Source organism: Polypterus senegalus, unplaced genomic scaffold, assembly GCF_016835505.1.
Source record: "Polypterus senegalus isolate Bchr_013 unplaced genomic scaffold, ASM1683550v1 scaffold_4295, whole genome shotgun sequence".
Lineage (NCBI taxonomy): Eukaryota > Metazoa > Chordata > Cladistia > Polypteriformes > Polypteridae > Polypterus > Polypterus senegalus.
Window position 1 is genome coordinate 2,576 of NW_024383042.1, and position 22,425 is coordinate 25,000.

General features: G+C 42.1%; 1 protein-coding gene across 1 annotated transcript; it reads right to left on the bottom strand.

Annotated features, from left to right (window-relative positions):
- Positions 1 to 1,476: 1,476 nt before the first annotated feature.
- Positions 1,477 to 16,014, bottom strand: LOC120521294 (calcium-binding protein 39-like; the record flags this gene model as incomplete). Its single annotated transcript, XM_039743009.1, has 2 exons — positions 15,881 to 16,014; positions 1,477 to 1,655 (listed from the first exon to the last, which is right to left on the bottom strand). Coding segments are annotated over exons 1-2 (281 nt in total), but the record flags the coding sequence as incomplete, so codon positions are not given.
- Between the last annotated feature and the right edge of the window lie 6,411 nt (positions 16,015 to 22,425).

Sequence of the window (22,425 nt, forward strand, 5' to 3'; positions counted from 1 at the left end):
CAACAACCCGAGTCCAATTCCTTGTATGTGTGAGCATACTTAGAAAATACACATTATTCTGAAAACTGTAATTAAATTACATGAGTGCTATCTACTACATAATAAAACTGTAAGGTCTGTGTGTGTGTGTGTGTCTCTGGGTCCATCGAGGAATCCGATTGGTCAGTTTGGTTTTGGTGATATGATCGAAACAGGAAGTGTGAGTGTGAAGCCCACAAGGAGGAGTAAAGACATAGGAGGCACACTGAGAGTCACCTTTAAAGATGAGAAATATAAAAGCAGACAGAAGACGCATCGAATCGACAATCTGAGAAGCTGACTTTAAGTGTGTTCAGACACATAAGGGTACTGAGAAAAGGTGCCTGAGGTACACGTAGGTCAATAGAAATCAATAATTTGAAAATGTATTTTTTTCACCCAGGTAGCATGGCTAGTATCAGATAAAAGAAGATCAGACCATACGTGATTTCAAATGGTGAGTTCACACATCTCTAGCCATTTCAGCTGATGTACAGAAGATACTTTCATTAAATGAGACTGAAAATGTTATAAGAAAATTTTTACAGACTTCATTCTTTACACAGAATGTGCCACTCTGGACATGACAGAGATGCCCTAATGCACTTAACTGCAGAGCACTGCATGTCACCTTCAGCATTTTGTCACTTTGCAGCTCAGCTCAGGCTGGGCACTCCTGGCAACTGATATTTACCAAACTCCATCTTAGATAAACATGTCTATGCTCTGTTTTGTATGCTATCTTTACACAAAAGAAAAAGCTGTTTAATCTCTTGCATTGCAAATCCAACTCTGTGCCATATCAGGAGAGCAGATACATTTCCCTGGTGTCCGATGTGTGACGTTTCTAAAGCTCTTACGGAGATCAAAATAAAAGGAACAACACAATGGGGTGGTGAAAAAGGGTGAGAAGAGCAGCATGTCTCTCTGTCTCCTCCTTTGTAGTTCAAATGACACTGACCAAGAAGAAGAGCTGTAAAACAAAATTGACTGCATCTGTCAATATAATGAACTGACTGTCTGACAACATGGAAGGTTCAAAGGAGAAAGACTGGAGATGCGTTCTGTGGAGGCTGCTGGCAGGGTGCTCTTGAGCATTAATATGCCTTCAGACACAAAAATATTAAATTTTTTTTTCTTCATATGTATTTACATGGTCTAATATTGTGCAACCATGCGAATTTTACTTCACATTACCAGGGTCTTATCTTTTGTGAAGAACTTGTCCCCCACATTTTTCAAAACAGTGTCCCAATGTCCTTAAGTTTACTAAATCACATCCACTGCCAAGCCCCTGATTTTCACATTTACAGCATATTAGGCATGTACAAAGTGGCACCTATTCAAAATTTGCCATGAAGGCTCAATGTATGTGGGGTCCAGGCACACACATTACACAAATAAGTGCATATCACTAGTAAAAATGAAAACAAAAAAAAAGCCAATGAGCAGCACAACGGAGTCTTGCTTACCTCAAAGTCAATCACCTGGAGATCATCGACCAGAGTAATGAGGAGCCCACTGTTGTACAATTCTTGTGCTAGCTGAGCGACTGTTTCTGTCTGTGGCTCCTTCTCGTTGGTGCCATACAGGATTTCCTTCATGGCCACCAAGCATTTGGACACTTCTTCTGAGGCCTGTGGATAAAGTTGAGTGTTAACTATGAATTGTACGTCTCTTACATCCCCACACATCTCTTTTGAGATTCCAGCAGTATTACTGTCCTAAAGTGCCATTAAGAAAATAAAGGAAATGTTCATTTAGCCTTGTGGTGGCCCCCTATTAGAACTTAAATCCTACAAATGTCTCAGGTTTTATTGCTAACCCCACATAAACCTGAAACACACCAGAGTATCTCCTCTTGCTTTATCAAAGCCTTGCTAAACAACTCTGGTCCAGGTTTGTGGTACCATTTACGTGAAAATTATAAGCTCATAGAGTCCATGACGGCCCTTATACCCCATATGAAAAATTTTGGGGACCCCTCTCAGCCTGCATAATAATTTTCTCTCCTTTCACCAAAAAAAGATAACAGTGGTATGTCTTTCATTTCCTAGGAACATCGGAGTACTGGGGTGTTTTCCGAACAAAGATTTTTAGTGAAGCAGTATTTAGTCGTATGAAATTAAATCAAGTGTGAAAAACTGGCTGTGCACAAATGTGGGTCCCCTTGTACTTTTGCTGATTTGAATGCCTGTCACTGCTCAATGCTGATTACATGAAACACCAAATTGGTTGGATTAGCTTGTTAAGCCTTGAACTTCATAGACAGGTGTGTCCAATCATGAGTGGTAAAAGGTATTTAAGGTGGTCAATCGCAAGTTGTGCTTCCCTTTGACTCTCCTCTGAAGAGTGACAGACAGCATGAGATCCTCAAAGCAACTCTCCAAAGATCTGAAAACAAAGATTGTTCAGTCTCCTGGTTTAGCAGAAGGCTACAAAAAGCTATCTCAGAGGTGTAAACTGTCAGTTTCAACTGTAAGGAATGGAATTGGGAAATGGAAGCCCACAGGCACAGTTGCTGTTAAACCAACAGGTCTGGCAGGCCAAGTAAAATACAGGAGCGGCATATGCGCAGGATTGTGAGAATGGCTACAAACAACCACAGATCACCTCCAAAGACCTGCAAGAACATCTCGCTGCAGATGGTGTATCTGTACATCGTTCTACAATTCAGCACAATTTGCACAAAGAACAACTATATGGCAGGGTGATGAGAAAGAAGCCCTTTCTGCACTCGCGCCACAAACAGAGTCACTTGTTGTATGTCAATGTTCATTTAGACAAGTCAGATTCATTGTGGAACAAAGTGCTTTGGACTGATGAGACAAAAATGGAGTAATTTGGTCATAACAAAAAGTGCTTTGCATTGTGGAAAAAGAACACTGCATTCCAAGAAAAACACCTGCTGCTTACTGTCAAATTTGGTGAAGGTTCCATCATGCTGTGGGGCTGTGTGGCTAGTTCAGGGACAGGGGCCCTTGTTAAAGTCGAGGGTCGATGAATTCAACCCAATATCAACATTCTTCAGGATAATGTTTAAGCATCAGTCACAAAGGTGAAGTTACGCAGGGGTTGGATATTCCAACAAGACAAGGACCCAAGACACAGTTCGAAATCTACAAAGGCATTCATGCAGAGGGAGAAGTACAATGTTCTGGAATGGCCGTCACAGTCCCCTGACTTGAATATCATCGGACATCTATGAGATGATTTGAAGCAGGCTGTCCAGGCTCGGCAGCCATCAAAATGAACTGAACTGGAGAGATTTTGTATGGAAGAATGGTCAAAAATACCTCCATCCAGAATCCAGACACTCATCAAAGGCTATAGGAGGCGTCTAGAGGCTGTTATATTGCCAAAATGAGGCTTAACTAAGTATTGATGTCATATCTCTGTTGGGGTGCCCACATTTATGCACCTGTCCAATTTTGTTATGATGCATATTGCATATTTTCTGTTAATCCAATAAACTTAATGTCACTGCTGAAATACTACCGTTTCCATTAGGCATGTCATATATTAAAAGGAAGTTGCTACTTTTAAAGCTCAGCCAATGAGAAACAAAAATCCAAAGAATTAAGAGGGGTTACTAAACTTTTTCATATGACTGGATACAAGCAAGCCACCAGGGTGGCCCTCTCACTATCTGAAAGCCTCTCTGCATCACCTTAGCTTTGTGGTGCACCCCCATTTGGAATTCAAATCCTCCATGGGTGTCAGTTTGGCACCAATGACCCTTCCTGCTACCCTAAAGCCACCCAACAAAACTCTTGTCAGCTCGGGGGAACCCAAGATGCCTGTCTGCACTGCTTACCCCATTTAAAACTGGGTTTGCACCAGGGACTGTCTTCTGGTGAGGGTCACTGCCCTTGCCTGGCCACTGTTTCTTTGCAGACGAGGCTGACCACATACACATGCCAATCACAGTAAATGAGAGTGCAGGGCTCGCCTGACCAATCTTCAACACCAATGTAATCTGCAAAGCCGGCACCATATTAAACACTGAAACCCTCATGAAACGGGCCAACAAGATGTCTGCATGTGGCATGAAATGACTCCAGTCAAGTTTTTTTCTTCATTTGCGAGTTAAATGTGAACAAAAAAAAATCATACACACATGCTTAGCACATGCACTGGCTTTCGCTAAAAATGCAAATCGATGCAGAAAAAAAAAAAACGTGGATATGCACATACAGTAATGCGCACAAAGTTGGCACTTTTCACGTAAAAGTTATTTTGCCACAAGAAGATGATTTTCTGGAACCAACGTGTAGGATGATTCTGTACCTTAAAGGATAAGTTTGGTATTCTTCCATTTGAAGTTATTTCTTCACAAACATGGTATATATGCATCTGCCATATCAATTTGAGTTCTAAAGTTAAAACATTTTCTATAAACTGAAAAAACATCATTAACCCTCTCTGGCACTTTACAATGGAGACAATGGGGTACAGAACACCACTGGAAAAGAAAAGCTTAAAAAAAACTTACTGATGAAGTGCCACACGTTTTGAAAAATGAAAACATGCCTGCTGTGTTTCTGACAACAAAAGTGGTTTCTGGAAATAATCATTTTATTGCATATTCCTGATACTATTTTTTTCGTGGTAAGAATATGTTTTCCATTTGCTTGTGTGAGTTCTCACATAAATAAGGAAGTAAATCAAAACCATTCACGTGACACGAAAAGATTACTGCGATTTGGTCTTTTGAGAGGAAACCAAGGCCTGGGGAGGTGAAAGCCTGTTGCGTAAGACTGTGTTGATCGATCACTAAATATCTAGGATTAAATCTCATTAAATGACACGTATAAACTATTTTACAATATGTGTGCAATAACAGCCATAACTTAAAAAATGGACTAATTTGGTAAAACTTAAAGCTTTTCCTCTGCATCCCATAGCCTCCATTGTAAAGCAGTAGTGCAGGCAAGATATTTTTTAAACGTATAGAAAACCCTTTACTTTACAACACAATTTCACGTGGCAAATACCATGTTTGTGAAAAAAAGACTTGAAAAATACTGAACTTATCTTTTAAAGGAGAAAACTTGGGGTGGCTCTGGAACAATCATATGCTGCCAACGGGGTCTGGCTCATGTACAGTAAATGGGTGTTGGAGCGGCATGACATATTTATCAGTGGACGAAGGCATGGCAAACTCTCAGGGGCAAGAAGCTTTCAGGACGTCCAAAATCATTGTGATTACTTTTACATTTGGCATCACATTTTAGCACTATGTTTAATGATATTTTAAACACTTCAGATAATATATATATACCTGTATATATATATATATATATATATATATATATATATATATATATATATATATATATATAGTAGATGGCTTGGGGCATAAAAATAAAATACTATTAAAAATACTGTAAAACAAACGTTGAGGCAGGGCAGCAGTGAATAATAATCATCATCATAAGTATATTTATATAGTGCTTTTCTTGCTACTCAAATTGCTTTAATTGAATGTGGAGCCACTTCAACCATCATTAATGTGTAGCATCTACCTGGATGATGTGACAGCAGCCATTTTTGTGTCAATACACTCGCCACACATGAGCTGTGAAGCAGTGAAGTGGTGAGAGACAGTTAGCCAATTAGAGACAGAGACTGATTAGGAAGCCAGAATGACTGGGCCAGGGCGAGCAATTTTAGTCTAACCATCGAGATACACACTGTTCTTTACGAAGGATGCCAAAAGATCTTTTATGAGCACAGAGTGCCAGGACCTCGATTTTACGTCTCATTCAAAGGACAGAGCCATATTTACAACACAGTGTCACTGCACTGAGGTATTGAGATCCTGATTCAGACCACAGGGTAAGCGCCCCCTGCTGGCTTCTCCAACACCTCTTCCAGCAGCAACCCGACCCTTTCCTAAACGGTCTCCCATCTGAGAACTGGCCGGGCTAAGCTTCAGGTGGACTACCTCTTCTGAAGTGCATATAGTATGGCTGCTGGATTGAAAAGTGCAAATGAAGGAAAACGTGCAGTTGTAGCTTACAATGTAAACATAATGAATAATGAAATTTAAAAACTACAGCTAGGGACCAGAATAGGATTGTTGGGTTTTGATAGATAGATAGATAGATAGATAGATAGATAGATAGATAGATAGATAGATAGATAGATAGATAGATAGATAGATAGATAGATAGATAGATAGATAGATAGATAGATAGATAGATAGATAGATAGATAGATAGATAGATAGATAGATAGGATACTTTATCTCTCTATTACTTTATCACATACTCCAGCCGCAGCATACTGATGAAAAAAATATTAAATTATTAAAGAGTGATAACAATGCAGGTAAAACAGACAATGACTTTGTATAATGTTAGTGTTTACCCCCCTGGGTGGAATTAAACAGTCGCATAGTGTGGGGTCTCCTCAGTCTGTCAGTGGAGCAGGACGGTGACAGCAGTCTGTCGCTGAAGCTGCTCCTCTGTCTGGAGATGATCCTGTTCAGTGGATTCTCCATGATTGACAGGAGTCTGCTCAGCGCCCGCCGCTCTGCCACGGATGTCAAACTGCCCAGCTCCGTGCCTACAATAGAGCCTGCCTTCCTCACCAGTTTGTCCAGCCGTGAGGCATCCCTCTTCTTTATGCTGCCTCCCCAGCACACCACCGCGTAGAAGAGGGCGCTCGCCACACCCGTCTAATAGAACATCTACAGTATCTTATTGAAGATGTTGAAGGACGCCAGTCTTCTAAGAAAGTATGGTCGGCTCTGTCCTTTCCTACACAGAGCATCAGTATTGGCAATCCAGTCCAATTCATCATCCAGCTGCACTCCCAGGTATTTATAGGTCTGCACCCTCTGCACACAGTCAGTCTGATGATCACGGGGTCCGTGAAGGGCCTGGGCCACCTAAAATCCACCACCAGCTCCTTGGTTTTGCTGGTGTTCAGGGGTAAGTGGTTTGAGTCGCACCACTTAACAAAGTCCTTGATTAGGTTCCTATACTCCTCCTCCTTCCTACTCCTGATGCAGCCCATGACAGCAGTGTCATCAGCGAACTTCAGCACGTGGCAGGACTCCGAGTTGTATTTGAAGTTGGCTGAACAGGACCAGAGAAAGTACAGTCCTCTGCGGCGCTCCTGTGTTGCTGGACCACCAGACCTGCAGTTCCCGAGACGCACATACTGAGGTCTGTCTGTAAGACAGTCCACGATCCATGCCACCAGGTGTGAGTCTACTCCCATCTCTGTCAGCTTGTCCCTAAGGTGCAGAGGCTGGATGGTGTTGAAGGTGCTAGAGAAGTCCAGAAACATAATTCTTACAGCACCACTGCCTCTGTTCAGGTGGGAGAGGGATCGGTGTAGCATATAGATGATGGCATCCTCCGCTCCCACCTTCTCCTGGTATGCAAACTGCAGAGGATCGAGGGCATGATGGACCTGTGGCCTTAGGTGGTGAAGCAGCAGCTGCTCTATGGTCTTCATCAAATGTGACGTCAGAGTGACAGGCCGGAAGTAATTCAGCTCACCAGGACATGATACCTTTGGGAAAGGGGTGATGCAAGATGTTTTTCAAAGCCTCGGGAATCTCCCCTGTTCCAGGCTCAGGTTGAAGATGCGCTGTAGAGGACTCCCCAGCTCCAACACACAGGCCTTCAGCAGTTGTGGCGATACACCATCTGGACCCACTGCTTTGCTGGCACGAAGTCTCCTCAGCTCTCTGCTCAACTGGGCTGTAATTGTGGGTGTGGATGTCTCTGTTATGCTGGTATCGGCAGAAGGATCGGTGGAGGGTGCAGTACTCTGAGGTGAGAGTGGGTTAGGGTGACCTCAGCCATAGCCACGAGAGGCCCTAGCTTCAAATAATGAAAAGTCCATTAAGAGCAGCTGACTACTCTCCTGGCCACACACACACACACACACACACACACACACACACACACACACACACACAGAGTCTCCTTCATCTTGCTGAACGTCAGACAGATGCTCATTGTTGCTGGCCTTTGCTTCGCTGAGGTCACTTCACTCACTCCATCTCTCGTCTTTTTAATACACTTCATGTGAGTTCACTCGAGTTTCTCATGTAATTAAATGGCCTCTTAATGGATCTTGGAATTGAATGACTGGCCTCAGTTTATGTCTGCAGTCTCACAATGCACTCACAGTAGCATTTTACATCTCTCTGGGTTTCTAGGAGGTGATTATGGTTGTCATGGGTTTCAATGCTTCTTTAGCCTTTTTAATTCATACATATTTTTTACATTTTTTTTGCTTGCTTGTCTGTTATTCTTTCTTAACCATTTGTAGATAAATGTAAAGCTTAAATAAGATGTAAACAACGAAACTGATATCCTCGCCTGTGAACATTAGAACATAAGAAATTTGACAAACTGGAGAAGACCATTCAGTCCATCATCCAGTAGCCTGAGAAGAATATAACAAACTTGAGAAACGACAGCAGATCATTTAGTCCATTAAACTCATTTGTGTATCTATTAGCTAAACTCTCCCTATATCTCATTCAAATGCTTCTTCAAGGATGTCAAGGTTTCTGCTTCAACTCCACGTCTTGGTAGTTTGTTCCAGATTCCCAAAACTCTTTGTGTAAAGAAATGCTTCCTGGCTTTATTCTTAAATGCACTGCTTCTTAAATTCCACTGGTGTCCTCAAATATGTCATTCATCCACAAGTTGAAAGAATTCAGCTGGATCTACTTTGTTAAAGCCTTTGGGGATTTTGAAGACCTGGATGAGGTCCCCATGTTGTCTCCTCTACTCAGACTAAACAGGTTTAATTCTCTGAGTCTGTCACAGCAGGACATGTCCTTAATCCGCCTCACACGGCAACCGAGCTGCAGGCTATAGCCGTATATATGGACGAAAGTAGGTTCCAGTTATGACCGTTACGTATAGAATTTCGAAATGAAACCTGCCTAACTTTTGTAAGTAAGCTGTAAGGAATGAACCTGCCAAATTTCAGCCTTCCACCTACACGGGAAGTTGGAGAATTAGTGATGAGTGAGTGAGTGAGTCAGTGAGTGAGTGAGTGAGTTATGAGTGATGAGTGAGTTATGAGTGATGAGTGAGTGAGTGAGTCAGTCAGTCAGTAAGGGCTTTACCTTTTATTAGTATAGATGTCACATTAGGCGATCAGCTTCACGGGAGGCTGCCAAGTGCCTCCTACTGGCTAGAAATAAAGGCAAAGACTAAAAATCTCTGAAAAAGTCGTCTAATATGACACAGGCTTTAAGAATTTCACTATACTCTGTACATTGACCTTATGAAAATGATGATTCTACGACTCTATGAATAATGATGGATCTATCATGCAAAGTCACGTAAGCATTATTCGCATTTCCAAGATGATTTCTGCACATGAACGTATTTGTAATAAATTCACAAAGAACTGTGAAACCTTCACAATTTTACAAATTGCTTTGCCAATTATTTGTAGCAATGCTGTAAGCTCTAGTGTGCACAGAGAGGATTGGCAGTTGTGTGTGATGCGGTCGGGATAGGAATTAGCAACTCCAAATTCAAAGCCATGGTCCTCTCTTCAGAGAAGGATTGCACCGTGACCCTAAAGGACGTCAGGGTACTGTTGACCGGTGAAGGTATTTCAAACAGTAAAAATTTAATTTTGACAAATATTGAAAAAAAATGTTTAGGTTGTTCCTTGTAAGGAAGATTTGATTTTTACTACTTTAAAATAATATAAGACACTGCTTTCCCCTTATAAAGTGTGGGTGGAGAATTCTTTCAGATAAGCACAATAAGTCGACCCACAAACAACGTAGCATAGGAGATAATTGACTTACAGTGCCTTTACAAAGTACTCACCACAATAGACGTTTTCATATTTTCTTATTAAACAGTGTTGAATCACAATAGAGTTAATTTGGCTTGCTTGACACTGATCAGAAGGTAAAGACTCTTTAAAGTCAATAGTGAAGAGCGAAATCCACAGTGTTTTCTCCGCCTTGGGTTTGGAGAAATCATGGAAATGTTCACAAATATCGCTAAACTCAGTGAAATGCATTGAAGTCAATGGGAAAGGACTAACTGAACTAGATTTGACTGGATTATAATGGTGCAAATATCGTTAAAGTGTCCTTGAGGTTAAGGAAATGTCTGTCAACTATACTGGACTTATCATTCTAGCAAAAAAGGCGACCTGAGCTGTGGAGCAGCAGTGCCAACCACTGCACCACTGTGCCTCCATGATATCAAAGAAAGAAAGAACACACTAGGAGATGCACAATCATTTCATCAAAACAAAGGAGAAATACTGAAATCATTGTTAAAAGTCAGAAAAAATACATAGGGAGTGTCATGATTGAAGCTGCTGGCTCGTTCTTTTTTTGAAGTCACGCCGAAGGCTCTCCAAACTGCTTGTGCTGATGCTTTGCACTTTCTCTACTATCAAAACAACAAAAATATCTTGTAAAGAGTAATACATCTTTCTTTATTATTATCATTTAATAGTGTCTCAGATTCTCCTGTATTTTTTTTTATTTTATGATTAGACGGGGCGTCAGGCTCCTTCAAGGTTTGTTTGGTTTTTTTTATCTCCACTTGGCTAATTAGGCATACATAAAGCACGCACCTCCTCTTTACACTGAAAAGAAACTCAAAAGATCAACTTGCCATTTGGTGATAAGTAGAGATTACTCGTAAAATTTTGAGAACCTGCATTATTTACTTATCTGTTCTACCACTAACTAAGCTCCACAGAGTCTGTGTTGCAAATTATAAAAAATAATATACCCAGGGGGGCAGTCCCATCCATTGTTGGCTGTTATAACTCCGGGGGAATGTCACACTGGCCTCACAAAGCATTATTAGGTGCGGGGGAAAAAAAACATCTGGATCATCAGTAAATAGTTCACAAACAACGGTGAACGCAAATGTAGCCAATTCGCTGCATATAACGCTTTGGTGAAATTTGCTGATTAACACTTAATGTCAAAGTGAAACATCAAAACTGATTACAAGAATCAGCAAAACGACTACAGATGGACACAGAAAGAATGAAATTTAATATAACTAAATGTAAACTACTACACATAGGAAGCAAAAAGGTCATATCTGAATACACAATGAGAGAGGTTTAAAACTTGGAAAGTATCCCTTATGAGAGGGACCCGAGAGTCACAGTGCACTTGACAATACCTGCATCCAGACAGTAGGCATAAGTAACGGAGAAAGCTAGTAAGAGGTTACTGCAGTAGAACTCAGGAGAGCTTAAGCTACATAACATACTTGTTAGGCCTGATCTGGAGAATTGTGTGCAGTTTTGGTCTCTGCAATAGAAAAACGAACATGGCGGAGCTAGTGAAAGTTCAGAGAAGGAGGAGTTGGCTGATTAGAAGACTGCAAGGTACGAGTTACGAGGAACGATTGAAGGAGATGAACCTTTTCAGTTTAAGGAAAATGAAGAATAAGAGGGGACACGATTGAAGTGTTTGAAATTGTGAATGGAAGTAGGATGATTTAACCCACTGAATGTGAGGTACGAGTTAAATCATATCTCAATATGCAGCCACTGTAGACACTGCCAGCTTGCTGGTGGACTTTGCTGCCACGTCTCAGTTGTCTACTATAGTGCTGCCATCTGGTGGATAGCCAAAGAATTTTTTTCGATGCTAAAACTTGCTGAAAATACCGCTATAAATACACAGTCCATAGCTATGTTGTCGTGAAAAAGGTATAAAGCTGCTGATGCTTTGTAACTAGGTTTGTTGCAAGATTTATATTCTGATGATGACAGGCATCAAAACAGTTACATGACGGATAGTGCGTGATGTGGAACCAGTAGGCTCTGGCAATGATGTGGACACCGTCTCAGGACAGCATTATATATGGATTTTCTGCCACTCACCGAGTGCAAACAGTCACCAAGTTCTAAATGTGTTGTGTGCAACTGTTAAGTTCTATAGGGTGGTCCAGATCTAATTATGCAATTTTAATTATGCTATAACTTATTAAGTTTAATACATAGAAAATCACCCGAAGAAGTATGCAAACTGACGACATGAAGAATCGTCTTTGCACCGAACTGGAATCGTCCCCGCATAAACCAAAGTCATCCAGACGATCTGGATCTGCATAATTAGATCTGGACCACCTTTTATATCTTTAATATGTGCTCCCATTTGTAGTATTGGCTTTTTTGGGTGCAGGGTGCCTGTGTCTGCCTGTGTGGAGGAATAATAAGGATTAAGGCCCACGTCAAAGGTGTTGCATTGTTATTTAAGTTTAACGTGTCATATTTGTGGCACCTGTGCCTCTAAGTCGGCCCTCTGCGTGGTGCCATCCTTCAAGGGCTCTCACTCAAATGCTGACTTTAGTTGTATTGCTGGTCAAAAAAAGTAACTAATAGTTTCTTTACATTTTTGACACAGTTGCTGTTGCTTTCTGATACATTTCTTTACATTTTTTACAAATTTTGATTGAGTTCATTATTTAGCACATATGTATAGACCTGTACTTCAGCATCCTGGTAATAAATGGCCCAGCAGTCAATGTGTTAAGATTAGTCAGTCAATCAGTCAGTCAGTCATTTTCCAACCCGCTATATCCTAACACAGGGTCACGGGGGTCTGCTGGAGCCAATCCCTGCCAGCACAGGGCATAAGGCAGGAACAAACCCCAGGCAGGGCGCCAGCCCACACACTAGGGACTATTTAGGATTGCCAATGCACCTATCCTGCATGTGTTTGGACTGTGGGAGAAAACCCACATAGACACGGGGAGAACATGCCAACTCCATGCAGAGAGAACCCGGGAAGCGAACCCAGGTCTCCTAACTATGAGGCAGCAGCGCTACTGCTGCACCACCATGCTGCCCTCTGTGTTTATTATTTCTTCAAAAAGACAGAAACACAGACGTGAACTTCTTTGGGTAAATTGTGCACACAATTTAGAAAGGTTTCATACAGAACTAAAGACACATTGAATAAGTGACTATGTAGTAACACTCTAGGGACCTTCAAAACTAAATTTCAATTTATTTTGGAGAAATGAAATGAATACGAATGACAAGCTTTTCAGGGTAGAACTGGCCTATTCTCATCAAAATCGCTGGAAGGAACGTTCTATAAAAAGGTAGTGTGATGCTGGAAATCTCAAAATCAATATTTGAATTCTAACTGATCAAAGAATGCAAATGTATTATCAGTACATGTGGGACACCAAATGACCTCTTCACTGAAAAACTTCGGGTTTGCAGCGAATACAAGGAGAAGTCAATGATTATCTATTCTTTTATGTTAAACTTTGTTTGGGTTAGCAGCAGAGATTTTCCAGCATGCATCTGGAAAAATGGTGTTTGTGTGGTCAAGGTGGCAAGGTTTCGACCTTGATTAGTCAGTTTCTTTTGTTGTTTTCTAAGAGTAAACATGGGTGTTCCACTCTGTTTGCACCGAAGAGCATCGAGCACTGATCCATTTTTCAATGACTGAAGGTGTACTGGGGACAGAAATCCTTGCTGGTTTGTTAGAATCAATGGTACAGACTTGCTCAATGTTGTTGTATCGCTCTTTCGTCATGCTTTACACTTGTTTAACAACTCTTTTTAATTTCACAATCAATTTGTAAACACTTGGCCATGGTAGAACACTATCTCGATATTGTGCAGAAAGCTTTCTACGGATTTTGGCCTACGGTACACCATCAGTCCATAACAAGTGGATTACAGCTCTTCTTTGGTGCAAACGAAGGCCAGAGTGGCCATATTTATTCCTAGAAAAGAACGACAGAAATGGACTGATCAAGGTCAAAAGTTTACCAGTGTGACCAATGTCACAGCATTACAAAAGTGTGTTACAGCTACCTGTAAAGAGTCAAAATTTCCCCCTGGGGACAAATGAAGTTCTATCTATTGACTTACCCTTGTACATTTATAATAAACAAATTACCATACTAAAGCGCAAAAGCCTCTATTCATGTAAACAATTTAAATTCTAGTGATTTCACACTTCACAGGGCTGTCCACTATCACCAAAGCTTTTTGTTACTGCTATAGAAACCCTGGCTATCCGTCTTCAGACAAAGTCAGTGATCGATCCATTCATCCATCCTCTTCTGCTTCTCCGAGATCGGGTCAAGGGGGCAGCAGCTTGGGCAGAGATGCCCAGACTTCCCTCTCCCTGGCCACTTCTACTAGCTCTTCCAAGGGAATCCTGAGGTATTCCCAGGGTAGCCGAGAGACGTTCTTTCAGGTCACTACCCATAGCTCATGACCATAGGTGAGGGTAGGAACGTAGATCGACTGGTAGATTGAGAGCTTTGCCTTACGGCTCAGCTCCTTTTTCACCACGACAGATCGATGCAGAGCCCGTAACACTGCGGACGCCGCACCGATCCACTTGTCGATCTCACGCTCCATTCTTCCCTCACTTGTGAACACAAGATACTTGAACTTCACTTGGGGCAGGATCTCGCTCCCATCCATGAGAGGGCACTCCACCTTTTTCTGGCTGAGAACAATGGTCTCGGATTTGGAGGTGCCGATTCTCATCCCAGCCGCTTCATACTCAGCTGCGAACCGATTCAGAGAGAGCTGAAGATCACGGCCTGATGAAGCAAACAGGACAACATTATCTGCAAAAAGCAGTGACCCAATCCCGAGTCCACCAAACCGGACCCCCTCAACGCCCTGGCTGTGCCTAGAAATTCTGTCCATAAAAGTTATGAACAGAATCGGTGACAAAGGGCAGCCCTAGCAGAGTCCAACTCTCACTGGAAACGGGTTCGACTTACTGCCGGTAATGCGGACCAAGCTCTGACACTGGTTGTACAGGGACCGAACCGCCCTTATCGGGGGGTCCAGTACCCCATACTCCCAGGGCACCCGCCCACAGGATTCCCAGAGGGATACGGTCGAACGCCTTTTCCAAGTCCACAAAACACATGTACACTGGTTGGGCAAACTCCCATGCACCCTCCAGGACCCTGCTATCGGTGTAGAGCTGGTCTACTATTCCACGACCAGGATGAAAACCAAACTGTTCCTCCTGAATCCGAGGTTCGACTATCTGACGGACCCTCCTCTCAAGGACCTCCAAATAGGAATGGGAGGAGTTTGGGGAGGCCATGGAGAACGACAAAGGCAGAGATAAACAAGATAATAAAGAAAAGAAATGAATGAAAGTTAACTTTTTATACTGTCGATATGGTGCACCATGGATCCAAACCCATCACTACTAATTCTATTATAGGCACTCTGGTTTCAAAGTTAATCTCAATAACAGCGTATTTTTCCTATTTAAATTATTTGCATGTCTCAGAACAGTCACGAACAAAATATAAAGACTTCATCAAATTTAATATTGTCCACAGGGTTGGTTACTGCTTTGCATCCAGTGCTTCTGGGCTAGCCATTCACTCTGTGTGACCCTGAGTTGGGTAAGAGGAGAGGTTAGGAGCAGGCACTGATACAGCACACAGCCGCACCCACCACACGATAGGCCAACTCTGAATCCTGATTAGGACCCGAGTGCGGCCACGCAACGGGTGACACCTCAGCACCACACTAGCTCAGATGGAGTGGAATAGAGTGAGGTTTTTATGGTGGCCGGAGTGCCAATTCTTCCACCAACCCCCAAGTTTTTTGCTGCAGGTTGGAGGGCCTACATGCAGGGATGGATGCAGAATGACGACATACCCAGGATGAAGCAATTGCAGGTTTAGGGCCTTGCTCAAGGGCCCAACAGAGTACAGTCCCTTTTGGCATTTACGGGATTTGAACTGGCAGCCTTCCCCATTGCCAGTGCAGATCCCTAGCCTCAGAGGCACCACACCGCCTTGAGTTGGGTAAGAGGGTTAGAAAAACCGAGCGGTGGATTACAAGGAAACACATTTTCCCTTACCTTGTCTGCCTTTTTCTCATGCTTCACTAGTATCGCCATGTTTTCTTTCAGTGTCCTCACTATATCAGCAGGGTTTTTATGAGATTTACCAAAAAGCGGCATTTTTGCAGGCTAGTGTTGTTTTTTTTCAGCACCTTGGGGGGCAGGAGAGAGAGAAAGAAAAGAAACACATTAAAAATAGAAGACATTTCACCACTGTAAAAGCTTGTTAAAAATGTAATACTTCAACAAAAAAGAAAATGAAGCGATAAGGACTTAATTGCAGTAAAGACAAACCCCGCACATGGCTACATGCCTTCTATGAAGGCAACTCTCGCTGCCCAAGTGACACACTCTCAACAGGCAGCAAGACAGAGCAAGTAGCTTGTGATTATTATTATAAATGAGTCCTCACTCTGCCCAGGTACTGAAATGGAACGGTGGCCTTCTCTCAAGCAGGACGCCCACGTCTGTACCTTGAGGAGCAGCAGTCACTCGCATGGCTTAAATTCCTCTTCTTTGCTTAAACTGCATTGCAATGCAGTGACGTGAAGGCACAATCCCATGCCAGGAGTATTCCAAGTATTTTTTTTTTTCACCACGGTAACAGAAAAGTGAAAAATGCAACCCTGTATGTTTAAGAAACCTGCAGCGACGCACTACCTTAATGTGTTTTTGTAGCTCCGGCAGACATCACCACTGCACCAAATCTTTATTCACTTTAAAAAAGACCTTCCAGCCTGGCAGTGCCTAACAACTAAATAGCTACACTGAAATGCCACCGTGGTACCTCTTGCGGTGGGGACAAAGCTTACTGAAAGGAAAAAAAAAAAAAAAAAAGGCAGCGTCCAGAGCAACTCAAGAGTAAAGGCTCGCAGTCCGGCAGCTGGGAAACAGGCAGCCTTGAAATATTTCTTAAAGACACACCCTGCCTAGGGTGTCGACATCAGGAATGCTTTGTGACTGAAGGCTGATAATTCTGTTTTACAGATCGTCCGACGGGCTTAAATTCTTATAACGTCGGCACGCAATATGGGCATGCAAGTGCAATATTTTAAACGAGCACATAAACGTTCTTATTGTGGAATCAGGCCGGCATTTGAGGTGGCTAAAGTCCTTAGGTGGCAGGCTGCACTGCCCACGTGCCAGAGTGACAGACGTGGGTATTACCAGCAGATGACCTCATCAAGAAGGATCACGGGCAGGCTAGAGGTTTTGCACACAGCTACAAAGTGAACTGGGGTGACCTGCTGGTTTCCAGGACGCCAGACATGCTGCCCCATACACTACCCAAACAGGAAATTAAAGAAGCCTATATGATAACAGGGAGTGGATCGGTGAAGTCATGGCACACACTGAGGAGACACATAGATAAATGAAATAGTTAATTCAGGTCTGAGAAGTTCTGGCAGTGGATTTCCTACCACAGACATGTGATTTTAGCTGTACAATGGAAAGCAATTAAGGACTCATATTTGACCAATAAACATAACATGCTGCCGTTGGAGCACAAATGTGCACGAAGGGTGAAAAATCATCTGCGTAGAGGAGAATCTACCACAGTAAGTCAAAGCAAGTCAAGTTGGGGAGCATGCACTGGTACAGTGCACTGCCGCACCCACTACACGATGAAAGACCTCGAGATCCCAGTTGGCAACCGCCAGGCAGACACACAGTCCGGTCCCACCATCTGGAAATGACCCTCTATCTGCCTCAGCCAGGTGTTACGTGGGCGACCCCTTGGCCTGGTCCAGCAAACTTGGGTCCCCAACAATGAGGATCCTATGAGCCGGATCACCCTCGGGGAAACACGCCACATGGCCGTAGTGTCGTAACTGACGCTCCCTCACAATGCGGGTAATGTGCCTCATTTGGGACTCCATGAGCAACTGGATCATTCAACACAAAGTCAAACCAACGGTATCCAAGTATTTTCCGGGGAGACACACAAGAAGGAGTCCAGTCTTCATCTCAGATCACTGGATAGCGTTAATGTCTCGCAACCATATAGCAAACACAGCATATACCACAGCAAGTTTACTCAAAATTGGCTTTGAGCATTTTACACGGCTAGTAACTGTGCCAAGCGTCACTCGGAGTTATCGAGTCCACAGACAACATTCTGGCACACAGCATGACCTCGATCTCCAACACTTGTCAGACTGTACTCGGAGATGTCTAAAACCTGTGCAACTCCAATTCCAAAAAAAGTTGGGACGCAGTGTAACATGTAAATAAAAACAGAATGCAATGGTTTGCAGATCTCACAAATCCATATTTTATTCACAATGGAACATAGAAAACATATCAAATGTTGAAAGCGAGATATTTTACTATTTCATGAAAAATATGAGCTCATTTTGAATTTGATGGTAGTAACACATCTCAAAAGAGTTGCGACAGGGGCATGTAAAGGCTGGAAAAGTAAGTTTAACTAAAAAGAAACAACTGGAGAAACTAATCAGGCTAAATGGCAACATGATTGGGCATAAAAAGAGCATCTAAGAGAGGCAGCGTCTCTTAGAAGTAAAGGTGGGCAGAGGTTCACCAACTTGCAAAAAAACTGTGTCTATAAATTGTGGAACAATTTTAGAATAATGTTCCTCAATGTAAAATTGTGAAGACTTTGAATATCTCATCATCTACAGTGCATCATATCAATAAAAGATTCCTAATATCTGGAGAAATCTCTGTGCGCAAGGCTGAAAATCAATATTGGAGGCCCATGATCTTCAGGTCCTCAGGTAGCTTTAATGACAGGCCTGATTGTAATACTAATAATAATAAGTTTTATTTATGTAGTGCTTTTCATACACTCAAGGACCTTACAATTCAATACACACATTAACAAGACAGTAAATTACATACACAAAAAAGAATAATACTCATTGAAAAGATGTGTTTTTAACAGAAGTTTGAAATTAATAATAGATTTTTCCTCGCGAAGGCTGAGAGGGAGAGAAGTCCAAATTTCTGGGGCTATCACTCTGAACTTACTCTTATTCTATGTTAATTAATGTTGACTTATTTTGTTTTCTTATTGTGTCTTTTATTTTTCTGTTCTTTATTATGTAAAGCACTTTGAGCTACTGTTTGTATGAAAATGAGCTATATAAATAAATGTTGTTGTTGTTGAAAGCTCTGCCACCCATAGTTATTAACCTGTATTTAGGTACAATGAGTAAGTTAGCGTCCGATGATCGTAATGCACGGGCAGGAGTGTAAGGAAGCAGCAGCTCCGACAGATAATGAGGGGCTTTTAAACCATGAAGGGCTTTAGAGGTGAGAAGAATAATTTTATATTTGATTCTTGAAGAAACTGGTAACCAATGTAGATCATAGTGGACAGGAATGATGGGAGCAGATTTTTTAGTGTGTGTAAGTAAACAAGCAGCAGAATTCTAACCATATTGTAATCTATTGATATATTTAGACGGGAGGCCATAAAATAAAGCATTGCAATAGTCCAGACGGGTGGTGATGACAGCGTGAATGAGTGTCTCAGTATCTTTCACACTGAGGTAAGGATGCAGATGAGCAAATGTTGCGGAGATGAAAAAAGAGCTAATGTGTGGTTGAAAAGTAAGGAGCTGATCAAAGATGACACCCAAATTACGGACTGATGCTGAGGGTTCAACCAGGATCCCATCAATGTCAATTTTTATCCCACAAAGGGTAGAAAGGACAGATTTGGTACTGACTAATAAGATTTCCGTTTTATTAGGATTGAGTTGTAAAAAATTATTTGTCATTTAATGATTGATCTCCCGAATGCAATCAGTCGGTGCAACAGATGAAGATGTTGCAGTTGCATCAACACATAAAGTTGTGTGTCATCGGCATAGCAGTGGAAGCTCAGACCATACCGACGAATAATCTCACCTAATGGGAGCATAGAGATGTGGAAGAGGATTGGACCGAGAACTGACCTTTGAGGGATACCTTGTGTGAGTGAAGTAGTGGCAGATTTGTGTTCCCTAATGAAGACGTAATACTGGCGATCTCTGAGGTACGACGTGAACCAAGAAAGAGCAGCACCAGAGATACCAATAGCTGAAATGTTGGGACAGTAAAATGTTATGGTTAATTTATCAAACGCTGCGCTCAAGTCAAGGAGAACTAGAAGAGCGGCCATTACAGAATCTGTGGTTATAAGTAAGTCATTGGCTACCTTAAGTAAAGCAGTTTCAGTGCTATTTAGGGCTCTGAGTCTCAATTGAAAAGGCTCAAGCAAGTCATGCAAGTTTAAATAATCATTAAGTTGAGCAGCAACAACCTTTTCTAACATCTTAGTCATAAATGGAAGATTAAAAATTGGGCGATAAAACTTTTTTCTGTAAGGGATCTAAGCCAGGTTTTTTTAAAAAAAGCAATTTTTTAAATCACTTGGAACAACACAGGTGCGGAAACTACAGTTGATAAAGTGAGAAATGGGGGCAGAAAGTTTGTCTGTAGAAGCCTTAATCAGTAAAGTAGGTGCAGGATCTAGGTGGCAGGTAGATTGATTTAATTTAGATATTACTTCAGCAACATAAGATGGTGTAGTGGGGTTAAATTTAGATAAAACTGTAGATTTAGAAGTACTGTATAATCAGTTTGTGTCACGACTGTGTCATGGAAATCACTGCATTGGGCTCAGGAACACTTCTAGAAATCACTGTCTGTGAGTGCAGTTCGTCGTGCCATCCACATATGCAGGTTAAAGCTCTATCATGTAAGAAGAAGCCATGTGTGAACACGATCCAGAAATGGGACCAAAGCTCAGTTAAAATGGACTGACACAAAGTGGAAACTGTTCTGTGGTGAGACAAATTCAAAATTTGAAATTATTTTTGGTAAACATCGATGCCGCGTCCCTCGAACTAAACAGGAGAGGGACCATTCAGCTTGTTATCCGCGCTCAGTTCAAAAACCTGCGTTTCTGATGGTATGGGGGTGCATTAGTGCCTATGGAATTAACAGCTTGCACATCTGGAAAGGTATATGCAGGTTTTAGAGCAACAACTACTCCCGTCCAGACAACATCTTTTTCAGGGAAGGGCCTTGCATATTTCAGCGAGACAATTCTAAGCCGCATACTGCATCTGTTCCAACAGCATGGCTTCGTGGAAGAAGAGTCCAGGTGCTGAACTGGCTCTGCCTACACTCAGACCTTTCACCAACTTAAAGCATTTGGCACATCATGAAACGAAAAATACGACAAAGACGACCCAGGACTGCCGAGCAGCAAGAATCCTATATCAGACAAGAATGGGGCATCACTCCTCTCTCAAAAGTCCAGTAATGGGTCCGCTCAGTTCCCAGACGTTTACAGACTCCTGTTTAAAGAAGAGGGGATGCTACACGGTACTAAACATGGCCCTCAAATTTAAAATGACCTTATTGTTTTCTAAAAATGGTACATTTTCTCGGTTTAAACATTTGATCTGTTTTCTGTATTCTATTGTGAATAAAATTTGGGTTTATGAGATTTGAAAATCATTGCATTCAGTTTCAATTTACACTTTACACAGCGTCCCAACTTTTTTGGAAGTGGGGTTGTAAATCGAATGAATGCTTCACGCTGGAATACTGACACTGTCGCAATGCTCTTTGTATAAGTAGACCTACAGAGTGTGCAGTTAAGAGTAAAACATGCAAAATCAGTACTTCTATAGAAATGTCCAATAGCAAAGCCCTCAGCCAGGGGCTTGTGAGTATCCCCACACGGGGCAGAACTCCACAGCAGAAGAGACAACATCCTCGATCAAGAAGTTTCATTCCAGAACCCATGCTATACATCAAGGTGATGCCAACTATATCTAGTTGGTTCTTTTCCATCTCAGGATCCTTTCCGCCAGAGAGGTAATATTCCAAGTTCCCCAAGCAAGTCACCATTGCCAGGGTCTAGTCTATCTAGGTTACTTCTTGCTTTTGCCTGCCACTAAAAGGGATGAGGATGAGCACTTCCAAACCAGAGGAAAGGAGTGGATTGCTCTCTCCAGGCGAGGAGGGGACAACTGCCCTTAGTGGAGGAGTTCAGTTACAGTTTGGTCCATAAATATTTGGACAGAGACGACTTTTTTCTAATTTTGGTTGCGTACATTACCACCATGAATTTTAAATGAAACAACTCAGATGCAGTTGAAGTGCAGACTTTCAGCTTTAATTCAGTGGGTTGAACAAAAAGATTGCATAAAAATGTGAGGCAACTAAAGCTAACGCTGGACCTAACTGTATCTTGGGATCTTAATCATGACCATGAGGTCCACAAGTGGGTTAAAGCGGTGACAGTTGCTCTGCAGGTGCTGTACCGATCCATGATGCTGAAGCCAGAGTGGAGTTGAAAGACAACGCTCTTGGTTTACCAGTTGATTAACACCCTTGCCCTCGTCTATGATTATGAGCTGCTGGGTAATTACTGAAAGATGGAGATCACGAGTACAAGTGGCAGAAATGAGGTTTCTTTGGCTGACACTGCGAGACTGGCTGTGAACCACAGCAATTGTGCAGCATGTCTGTAGAGTACTGTAGAGTCACTGCTCCATCACATTGAGAGGAGCCAGCTGAGGTGGTTCAGGCATGTC